At 36.1% G+C, this 12,037-nt stretch overlaps 3 protein-coding genes across 6 annotated transcripts in view; 2 read left to right on the top strand and 1 right to left on the bottom strand.

The window, feature by feature from the left end:
* Positions 1-297, bottom strand: part of LOC127837796 (uncharacterized) — a 225,974-nt gene extending 225,677 nt beyond the window's left edge. The window contains exon 1 of the transcript XR_008029468.1: positions 174-297. The gene's annotated coding sequence lies outside the window, so the exon portion shown is untranslated. The remainder of the gene's footprint in view (positions 1-173) is intronic.
* The window catches only part of LOC127837801 (G-protein coupled receptor 157-like), a 231,957-nt gene extending 222,882 nt beyond the window's left edge, over positions 1-9,075 (top strand). For 2 of the 4 annotated variants that reach the window (XM_052365197.1, XM_052365194.1), the window contains exons 3-5: positions 6,293-6,581; positions 8,060-8,268; positions 8,578-9,075. In XM_052365197.1, coding sequence (XP_052221157.1) covers positions 6,293-6,581; positions 8,060-8,268; positions 8,578-8,931 — 852 coding nt within the window. In that variant the 3' untranslated portion in view covers positions 8,932-9,075. Of the gene's footprint in view, positions 1-1,800; positions 1,930-6,057; positions 6,582-8,059; positions 8,269-8,577 lie in introns of those variants that run through there. The other 2 variants (XM_052365195.1, XM_052365196.1) reach the window with 2 other exon arrangements.
* The window catches only part of LOC127839507 (G-protein-signaling modulator 2-like), a 164,090-nt gene that overhangs the window by 109,657 nt on the left and 42,396 nt on the right, over positions 1-12,037 (top strand). The window lies entirely within an intron of this gene.

Here is a 12,037-nt window from a genome sequence, read left to right as displayed (position 1 = left end):
ATTAATTAAACACATTCAGTTGTTCATAAAACATTCTTGGCCAACTGTCAATTATCAATTTATCATATGTCAGATGTCATGAATAGAAAAGTTTAGTTAATTATTTAAATAAGTGTGCAAATGCGTTGTTTAAAAATTAATTATAATCAGTAATATCTATTTAAACCACTCACAATTCCATTAGGAAAAATATCCAATTTCGTGCAATCATGATTTACCTACTCCCAATCTCTACCAATGATTCATATATCTGGTATTTTCGAAGCAGTGTTATTTTAGACGATGGCGCAATTTCTGTGTGAACATACGAAATGCGCATACCAGACGTGTTATTCACATCTGATACACACAGTTCATTTAACGATGTACTATGCCACCTGGATCAGCAGACGATTTATTCCACAAAGTCGAGTTCGGGGATAGCCGATGTATCACGATTGGTTCTAGGCGTGTTATTTACACTCGCACATTCTCGGCACGTTTCGGAAGCGGGTTTTTTTTTTCATGGCTCTTTGGTCAGTTGAGCGAGTCACGTGACGTAGGATGGTCACATGATACGAGGAGAGAATTGTACACCGGCGGAAGTTCCAGCCCCTCGTCCCGGATGGGTCGAAGAGGCAATCAACATCAAACAACGAAGACCGTCAATCATATGGTTCATATGATTTCAGAATGGTAAATATTAATTTTAAAAAAATGTTATTTTAACTTTGCTGTTCTCATGAGATCTTTATACTGATATTTAAAGTGATATTATGGGCATCTGACAGTTTATAGGGGTCTTTCGCAACTGTTGTTTATTTTTGTTGTTTTCACTTCATTTACACTTATATTTGTTAATGCAGCATCAACATACTAAAACAATATCCCGGAAAGAAAAAAAATCACGCATTTGAATATCAACCGTACTTTCGTTTGACAACTGATCATGCATGAACGATGTGAACCTAAATTTAGTTTTAGTGCAGATTCGTTCATACGACACAAAGACACATTTTGTTTTACGGATCATTTCTTCTTAGAGAACTGGGTGAGTCAAGTAAAATATCGTATATAAAATATATTTTTAATAAATTACTGGCAGCAAGATGAGTTGCAGATAATTGGTCAGTAACCACATTTTAACTAACTCTTTTGGCCCGTTAATTCTTTTCAGCTCAATTCAACAGTGAAAAATGCCCATACTATTACTTTAAAGTCAGCATGTTCAGTCAAAATTCTTTAAAAGCAGACCCAAGTAGAATTGGCTCCTAGTCAAATTGGCGATACAGCATTATGAAAGATGTGTGTATATTTAATTTACGTGCGTAAACATGTAATTTGTATGTGTAATTAACGCATGTACATACCTTATCTACAGCCCTGCCAGCATGAATAAGGTTATTATAAGGTATTAATCATGTGCCCTTATTCATCCAACATCCATTGGCATTTCCGAAATTATTGTTTTCTTCATTTTTTTAAAGAACGCTAAATGTATCATTATGGCAACAGTTTGGGTCCTGCTCAGTAGCCAAATATTTGCAAAAGGCCAGCATTGAAATATTGCATTTCAGACTAGACAAGCTAAGCTTCTAATATTACCAAATCGAGGCTCAAATGTAAAAGTTTTTACAGTAATGCATGTCCCCCACCGCCATTCACAAACAATCCAAGAGGAATACGGAACATATCTGCACAATATGTGTAAACAAAACACCCGTCACATGCCTCAAGCTTGCAACATACAAAAAGTGTCAAAGAACATGTCCAGATATATATTCACTTGTCCCCAGAAACACATCTTTAATTATAGGGCCTTACCTCAAAATATGTTGTTCTTTCTAATTTTAACGTGGGGTGTTTAAAACTTAAGTGTGTACACGGTGTACAATACGGACTAATCTGTTTTGGAAAGCGTTTATATTTGTTTTATGTAATATGACTGTGGTAAGTAAGTTATTGTTTTCCTTTTTTGTAGAATAGAATACAATGCACACTTTCGATTTTAAGTGGTATGCTTCTTGGCTACTTAATTCAAATATATTGAGTAGATAAGTTTTTTGCGTATCGCAATGAATTCAATGCTGTTGAATGAAACATCAATACACGCATGGTGTTATTTACTTTGTATCTAACTCTAAGATTTAAATTTCAACGGTTAATATTCGAATTACAATTATATAATTAAATATATCTGAAGAAATAGATCGTCTTGCAAATTCAACCTTGCCGCTATTCATTAACTCTTCACTTCCCTAGCAATAAGCTTGACAATAGTTTTATGAGTCTCGCTTTGGGAAAACAGGTCTTAATTCATGTTCGTTAAGTGTCGTCCCAGATTAGCCCGTGTAGTTCGCACAGGTTAATCAGAGACGACACATTTTGCCTAGGCTTTATTTTCTTTTCGATTAGACTTCCTTTCATCGATTTTTTTTTCATAAAATCAGGTTTTCTAAGATTGAGACTCGATTGTGTGAAGTTAGATTATCAATAAAATTTATGACATGAAATTCTAAATATAAGAGCACTGTAATACAGTAGCTTCCTTCCTATGAAGCGCGTCAAAGTTCAGTTTCATATGCCTATTGATAAACGGAATCAAATGGCTATATCTATATCAATGTATGTGTAAGCTTTGTAAAGCTCATGCGTAAATAAACTGTTGCTGGCGTGTGCTATCTATTGGTTTGTTTTGACAAGTTTAAATGTGGCTAGACAAGTAAATTATAACAGTTTATTTATTTCAAATTCCCAGTTCATTCAGTGTTATCATTTTTTATAGTTCTTCTATTTATATTTGAAAGTTAAATAATATTCTTTTTACTTGTTATTTTGATCAACCGCTTTGGGCGTCATTGAATGTTTATTAGGACTTCAGTACTTTTGGCTTAGTAAATAAGCAATCTGGGAAAACTTGGATTAAAGTATATGCGTTAAGTGCTACCCATATTATTATGTGCAGTTAGCACAGGCTAATAAGGGACGAAGCTTGTCGCCTACTTTTTCTCACGGATTTTCGAAGATACCTCCTTTAAACGAAGCATAGACGGAAAGTGTCGTTTATGCAGTTTGCATAGGCTGATCCTGGACAGCACTCTACGTAAATTCATTAAGCCCAGTTTTCCCCGAACGCGGCTAACGTTCATATATTAGTAAACTGGTATAGGTTCAGCAAGGTAAGTTCATGTATCCGCGTAGGCGTTTCATAACGAATTCTTTATGGATCCAAACGGTAAAATTGTATAATCGTATATAATGGTACATACTTTGAAGTTCGTGGTTAAAGTATGCAATGTACATAGTTGATGGGGCAGTCAGGTCCAACTACAATGATTGTCACTAATTTTTATTGGCTTGCACGATTCGTAACTTTGATTTTAAAGGGGCCTTTTCACAGATTTTGGCATTTTTTTAACTTATTCATTAAATGCTTTATATTTATAAATGTAAACATTGGATCGTAAAAGCTCCAGTAAAAAATCAAGAAAAAAAAAATAAAAAAAGGAAAAGAACATTGCCCGGAGCAGGTTTCGAACCAGTGACCCCTGGAGTCCTGCCAGAGTCCTGAAGTAAAAACGCTTTAGCCTACTGAGCTATTCCGCCGAGTACACATACTTGACGTATTTTATACCTTATATAAGCAATCTTCGTAGTTTCAGAAAATTTAACGACAAAAACAGAACTCTCCAAATTATTCAATCGTTTCGCGTTGCAACGCTTTATAATTTTTACGTTTTAAAATCGTCAAAAGATGCATATAATGGCTATATTAGAGCATGGTTAATGTTCAGTATTACTGTTTCCTCACAAATATCATAACTAAAACGAAAACTTACGAATCTGAAACAACTTTTTCGGTGTAAGCTGTATTAAGCCAGCTTTTCACCCTGACTTGACCTTTGTAAGTGTCCAATAAAATTCAAATAAAATTTCCCGCGGCTAGGTACGAATGAATACACTTCATTTATTCCATTGGCTGATTTGAGTATACCACCAGAACATTGGAAACATATCCGCGTCTTTGTAACACTGTTTTACTGTATGAAACAATTTTATCTCTAATGAAAAGGCTTAATTGATAGAACAGTTTTACACTCAATTCTCGACATCAATACAGTTTGTGCGTACACCTTTTATTTTCAGAGTATTACCAGCGCAAAAGCGTTTATACTTAAAAGGCTATGTTCTCATATTTAGTACTTACTTCCATATTCCTGTCAACATGTTAACATGTAAAAGTATAAAGAGCAGTGGAAGCGAGGCCTCACTTTAAAGAATTGCATTTCAACCCGCGAGGTTTCGGGTCAATTCGCGGACATTCAGAGTTTATATACAGGTCATCACCGGAGTTCGCGGTCAGTAAAATAATCGTTATATAATAAAGACGCTATCCGTGAACTAGGTGACCTGGAATTTTCTTTAGACCAGAAATATGTTAAAAGAAGATATTCAGCAATATAATTATGGTATGTCAATAATAGATTCTTAATGTGTTTTCAACGATACAATGATAAATATTATTTTTAATAAATTTAACAATAATTATTCCACCATATTGCCTAATGTACTAAAGTGATATTATGAGCATGTAACAGTTTATAGGTGTCTATCGCAACCGTTGATTATTTTTGATGTTTCTACTTCATATACACTTATAGTAATTAATGCAGCATCAACATACTAAAACAATATACCAGAAAGAGAAAAATAATGCATTTGAATATTAACCGTACTTTCGTTTGACAACTGATCGTGCGTTTACGAGTTGAACCTAAATTTAGTTTTAGTGCAGATTTGTTCATACGACACAAAGACACAATATTGTTTTACGGATCATTTCGGCTTACAGGACTGGGTGGGTCACGTAAGAATATCGAATATAAAATATATTTTTATAAACAACTGGTAGCAAGGTGAGTTGCAGGTAATTGATCAGTAACCACATTTTAACTAACTATTTTGACCTGTTAATTCTTTTCAGCTCAATTCAACAGTGCAAAATGCCCATAATATCACTTTAAGCATGAGCACGATGATTCTCGATACTGTTAATAATCGAATCAAATAGCAATGCCCGACAGACCACTAAAACAGGTTTGTTCTCGTGTGGCCGGTTGACTCATATGTTTAAATTTCACTTCCATTCTTCTTTTGGTTTTCTGTTTTGTATCTATAGGTTTATGACCAGCAATATGTTATAATGTAAAATAAGCCGCGAAAACTCCCCGTAACATCCCGTACTGCGTGTGATGCAGCTAAGAACTGCACAGAAAAAGACATTCGCTATCCTTGATCTCATTCATTAAACTATTTACGCCGTATATCTTTTTTAAAGATATTTCTTGTTTCAATTTTGACAATTTACCAAAGCGTGAAAAGATCCCTTTAAGTAAATGTTGCAATGACCTGCATTTTTTAAAATATACTCTAACCTCTTCTAGATTTGGTACACGTATTTGCTAAAATCGAGCAACGAGGATATCCGATACCTACTCAGCCTGTTCATAATCCAGCGCGACAAAAGTTGCTGAATACCAACTCACACTCTTCGTGTAATGTTAACCCGAACCAATTATGTATTGACTTTCCGCAATAAAAAGACACACCCACTTTCATATTTTAATTTGTTTGAACGCTGTAGTTTTCGCTCCGTTTTAAGAGGCTGTGCTGTATTTCCCTTCGTAAGCGAAGATAGTGTTCACTGTCGATATGCTCATGTTTATCCTCGGTTTAAGCAAATACAACAGGTATTTTGTTTAAAACACTCGTATATTTGTTATAGATAAGCCATACATCCAGCCCGTTAAAGGTATGCAATATTAAGATAATATTTTTGCTAGTAAAACTTGTGTCCTGTTTAATCCCCACCCCCCCCCCCCCCAAAAATAAATAAATAAAAAAAAAAAATAAATAAATAAATAAATAAAACAAAGTTAAATGCGTATTATACTCAATTTGTTTTAGTCCTATTTTCATGAAGATGGACATTTATCGCGGAGGGTTGAAGACATACAAGTTAAGCATTGAAGTGTGAAGGTATTGCTTAACTATCAAACAATTTTTTAACTATTTTAGGCGGATGTCATGTAACAGAAAAACAATTTAATAAACAGGAAATAAGTCCAACGGTTAACCGTTGACCATTCATCATGGATGTTTTAAACAAATCCGCTCTGTAAGACTGTCTGGATTTCGTGCCTGGATACACATTCGGATTACTGTTCATGAGCTGCTTTTCGTCGATCGTTGGATGTTATGTCATTTTCTGGACGTACCTCAAACTACCAGTAATTCGAATCTTTTCACGAAGGTTATTCTATTCTTAAGTGCCGCCGACTTTTTAAATGCAGCCGGCAATTTGATCGGTGGCGTCCGTTACATGTTCTTGGAGAGAACGGTCAGCCCGTGTACGAATCTCAATCACTCCGACGCCGTTTGCATAGCACAGAGTTACATAACGACGTCTGCAAGTATGGCGTCATTCTTCTGGACTTCTGCCATCGCGATTTACATTTTGTGTCAGCAACTGAGAGTCCAAACAGGAATCTCGTCTGCAAGGGGGCTTATTTTTTACAACCTTGTTTGCACTGGGATTCCAGGTAAATATGTACTTAGACTTAATATGTGTAGATTCAGACTAAAGAGTTGTAAATGATATATGATATCACTCAGGGAGAACTGGATTTTACGAATGTGCGTTAAGTGTCGTCCCGTATTAGTCCACACATGCTTATCAGGGACAGCGTTGTCCGCCTAAATTTACTTTCGCTTAAAAAAAGAGACTTCCATGAAGCAAAAAATGACATTACAACATACACTGTGGTCTTCGATTGGTCTGTGCGACTGAACAGTCAAATTGGATTGACACTTAACGTGCATGCATTAAGCCCTGTTTTCTCAAAACGAGGTTCATATGTGTATATGTATGCCTTTGTCCAAAGCAAGTGCCGTTCTGTGTTTACAACCCTGATATACAGCACGCTAAAATATCTCTGAAATACACGTTTTCGATGTGGTGGCTGGTGTAAAAATGAGTCCATTTCATCTACTTGATAGGTGTATATATACAGGGTGTAGGATCAACAGTTAATAACTGTATTTTTGCAAATATCTCCAGTTATTGAAATACATTTGCAAAACTCTTTAGTGCATAAATGACGTTTTTCATGCTTTGTGTGCAGATATTTTAAGATTTAAGAATATGTAATTGCATATGTCTTAGGCTTATTAAACAAAGTAATTCTGGCGTATTTCGCATTGCCATAAGCAGCATAAAACTGTCTATTATGCAATAGCTTTAATTCTTAACAATTTTTGTAAAAAGTTATTTGAAGAAAAGCACCACACACCGATAAGTTTACATCCATTAACGTTCAAGTCTTAACCCCACAAGTCACGTGGTTCTGCACCCTGTATAAACAGAGTACCAGAAACACAAACATGCTATTCTGTTTACATATGCAATTATTGTCTAACATTTAGCGATATTTACATCAATTATTCAAGTTGGAATTCAAAATACAGTCGGCGGATTTGACTACTGAATATCAAATACGGCATGCATAGTATTTGATTACTACTTTTAGCTTTTTGTTATTACTATTATTTCATCGATGCATTGAGAGCATTTATCATAAAATCCCTTCCGGAATGATTGGCAAGCATTTCAAGTAACATTTATTCCCTGGAAATTTAAAATATCCAATCAGCATATAATACAACAATCATTAGTATGGGCGCGCGAGGGTTCAACAACTCTCTGGGGACACGGAGTTCATGATACTTTATAAAAATGAGCATCGCTCTGTGAAAACCGGGCTTGATGTATGTGCGTACAATATTGTCCCAGATTAGCCGATATAGTCCTCGTAGACTTATAAGGCACGACACTTTCTGCTTGTATGGTGTTTTTCTTTTAAAGGAGGTCTCTTCTAACGAAAATCCATATAGTTAGAAAGTGTCGTCACTGATAAGCCTGTACGGACTCCACAGACCAATCTGGGATGGCACTATACGCAATGCATGATTCCACGTTTTCACAAAACGCGGTTCAAAGTAAATCAGTTTTTCGTTGCAGTGATTATAACATCGGTGGCCATTGGAATGGATGTCCTAGGGGCCAACAACTCTGTAGGGACAGGGGGCTGGTGCTGGATAAGAAGCTCCTTGTCTAATCGCACGCTGACAGTGTGGATGTTATTGACGGGAAAATTCTGGGAAATCGCCTGCTACTTGCTTACCGCACTTGTGTTCGTGATTGCAAAGTATTGTAAATTAAACGAGAAGGTGTGCATATAGGTCGTGTTTTAATTTGTAGTTTAGATTAGTGAAGTTTTCAGAGCATTTAGATTTGGATGGAAATAACAGATTGGTTTTCAAATAATCACCTGGTAATCTTTGATTTTTAAACAAATCAAATGCATCCACTTTGTTTCAAGACTTTTATACAATTTGGTTGTGTTTTGTTTCATAGGAAATGCCATTCATTCAGTTCATTTACACAATTTTACTGGCCAGAATACATGCTTGTAGGTTTAACGATTCAATGATAAAGATGTTTTCTCTCATGGTAAAACTGATTCCTAAACAATTCAGGCACACGACGACGACGCCCCGCGCAATTCTACAAACATGGACCTCTCCGAAATTCGACCCCAAAACAACAAGATCCTCTATTACTGCATCAGCCTGTATTTGTTGAGATTATGGGGTACAGTCAGATTTTTTATTACTATCGTCAGTGGCAACATAGATTCGGTACAAATCAGTCTCGCGCAAAAGGTTTTACTCACCATGCAAAGCATTGGTGACAGTTGGCAAGGGTTCTGGAACTTCTTCGTGTTCTGTCTGTTAGACGAAGTGGTTCGGGATTATATTTGCGCATGTTGCCGAAGTTGTTGCAGTGGTTCCCCGCGCATCGAAGAACTAGAACCAGTTTTACAGGAGTAATACTGTCGCAAGCTGGTCTTCAACAGAAGCTTTACATTTGTGCCAAAGCAACTGTTAAGAATTCAATAAAATTAACTGCCACCTCTAATTGAATGTACATTTAGTATGCACTTTGCTTATTTGAAATAAAGTAGAATTCGTTTAGTTTAAACCTATTTATTTTAGCTCTATTGCATCGAAAGCCTAAGGCTTATATAAACGCTCTCGAGTCCGTTTCCTGGGCCTACTTGGTGTCTTCGGGGGAGATCCAAAGAACGCTCCCACGGTGGGGATCGAACCCGTTACCTCCCGGTCGCTAGGCGGACACCATATCCATTACACCACGGCGACCTAAAGTAGAATTGGTTGATGATGTTGACGAATGTATACAAACATTTCGCTTTACCAAATGTAATCGTTAGTTAACATGTTGTCGTATTGAAGGCTGTAATGGAAATGCATGCGTTATAACACAGCAAAAGTCGCATGATATCTGTATGAAATGAAATATCTTAAGTAGGGAAAGTTTCTTTATTACAAATACACTACCCTGGTTATCAAAAGCCGGCATTAACCGCTATATCGTCGAATCCATGGTGAACATATGAGCCTCGTTCTGCGAAATCTGAGCTTAATGTATGTGCGTAAAGAGTCACGCCAGGTTAGCCTGTGCAATCCGCATGGGTTAATCTGGGAAGACACTTTCCGCCCTAAGAGGATTTTCTCTAAAAAGGCATTTCATATGAACGAAAAAATCCACAAAAGCGGACAGTGTCGTCCCTTATTAGCCTGTGCTGACTACATAGACTTATCTTGCTTGACATTTTACGCACATTCATTAAGCCCCGTTTTCCAAAACGAGACTCCATATATTCGCTCATTGCTACCTGAATGCTTTGCTGTAATGCGACAAAACACATGTATGTATTGTATTTGTTTGAATTATGCACAAGTGTGCACCATTTAAACCGAATGTATACACAAATACTTAGCTGTCGAGGTAATGAACAGCAGATGGTTGATATAATCTGTCAGATTCGATAGTTTACCGTAATTACTCTATGTTTTCGGACACTCTAAGTTTTCGGACACCCCTTTTTTAGCAAAAATAATTATTTTTCGTGACTCTTAATTTTCGGACACACGAGTTTTTGTCCATAATTAATATCTCTAAGTTTTCGGACAGCGCTATTTTATCAAATTTCGGTCCTGTTTTCGATATCTAATGACACTTCGATCATGGGGTTTTACAACCGGATTAACATCATAAAACGTGGCAGGTGCATGCCTGAGGGCAACAGACCATTACATTTGCATTATTGGGTAAATAACCTTGTAAACCGGTATTAAACATTGGTTTCGCCCGATAGCATAAGCGTTATGACAATTATCAGGGGTAGTGCCAATTAACAAGTTCAATTATCTACCGCAATGGTATTGCCGATTCTCAGTAAAATAGCTGTGACAAATAATAAACGCTTCAAAGTGTGATGCACTCTATTGCAAGTTTTATGACCAATAGAAGGTGTAAGACAACAACAATCGGAAACGAACAAACAAAGAATCCATAGTTTGCTTTTTTATTGCGTTAATTACAGGTTCATACTAGCGAGTATCGGTACATCAAATGCTCCTCTTTGCACTCGTTGGCCAAAGTACAACCTTGAAGTAACTTTCTGTCAAATAAATTAAGTATTTAAAATTATTTAAAATGCAACGCAAACATAACTGTAATTTATTCGATATGGTATTTTACAAGCGCGTGCTATGAACGGTAGTCGTTGATACAATGGACGCTATTTTCGGACACTTCAATTTTCGACTCTTAGTTTTCGGACACCTGTATTTTGAGAATGTTTTTCGTATCTAAGTTTTTGGACACGAATAAAAATAATTATTTTTAAGTGTCCGAAAACATAGAGTAATTACGGTAAATGTTTCCAAACTTCGTGTTATCTGTTTTGTTGATTAAATGGTTACCACGAGTTATTTAAGTCGCCCCCACGACTGTTTTGTTCCAACGTGTAAGTTATGTCTTTCTTCCGAGATATTTATATTGTTACGAAGCAATTACCAAGACTTTGTTTAAGTTCCGATAACTTAGTTACATCATGCACACAACCTAATTAGTCGTGTAAACGAGTTCAAATGTCTTTGGAACGAAATATATTGAAACAAGCACATGTCACATCTGTGCCCTCCTAAATCACGGTTTTCAGGAGATTTGTCTGTGAGTTTTGTTAAATTACCAATGGCTTTCGATCTTCATTAGTTTAAATAACTTTTATTATAAACCCCATACCCCATCGCAATATATTACCACGCTGTTTTTGGACAGTTAAACACAGTTATTTTAGTAGTATAGTAGTTTTATATGTAGTTCATCTTAATCGTCATTGATATTAAGATAAAACATTGTACAGTCTGATTTGCTTTACACGCGGACTCAAAACAACAAACAACATATCTAAGTGTATAATATATAAATGAGCCGTGTTCTATGAAAAGGGTGTTTAATGCATGCACGTAAAGTGTTCTCCCAGATCAGCCTGTGCAGTCCACACAGGGTGATCAGGGATGACACTTGTCGCTTTCATGATATTTTCTGTTTAAAGAAAGTCACTTCTTAGCAAAAATCCATTTTTGGCGGAATGCATTAAACCCCATTTTCACAGAGCGCGGCTCAAATGTATACGTATGCAACAGACGAAGAGGAAAACTGTGCTTAAATTTGCTTCTAATCAAACGTTGATTATTCCGTTACTGATTTTTTTTCTGACAATCGATTATCCAAGGAACACATAAGTAAAATGTTTCCTATTTAAATATCATTCAGCTGCCTTGTTATGCGGCATGCCGTATGGGATGGGTGAGCTATGTACAACGCTGGCAAATTTAAATCTTACAATAATGAAGGTTTTGTTTTGTTTTTAACATTAATTAACTGCCCTTTTAATGCCAACATATTTAATATCTCTTTAACTTGTTTTGTTATGTTGTTCTGTAAATAAAAATTAGTTTTTTCTCTCTCGAGTTCCATCTTTTAAAATGTACAGCGAGAAAATGTCATAGCGGTATTTAACCTTGGTAATGTAACGACTCGCCCCCTTAACGACTCGCCCCATAA

Source organism: Dreissena polymorpha, chromosome 7 (genome assembly GCF_020536995.1).
Source record: "Dreissena polymorpha isolate Duluth1 chromosome 7, UMN_Dpol_1.0, whole genome shotgun sequence".
In the NCBI taxonomy this organism is placed as follows: Eukaryota; Metazoa; Mollusca; class Bivalvia; order Myida; family Dreissenidae; genus Dreissena; species Dreissena polymorpha.
The sequence above is the reverse complement of the archived record's forward strand: the minus strand, read 5'-3'. Positions and strand labels throughout refer to the sequence as shown.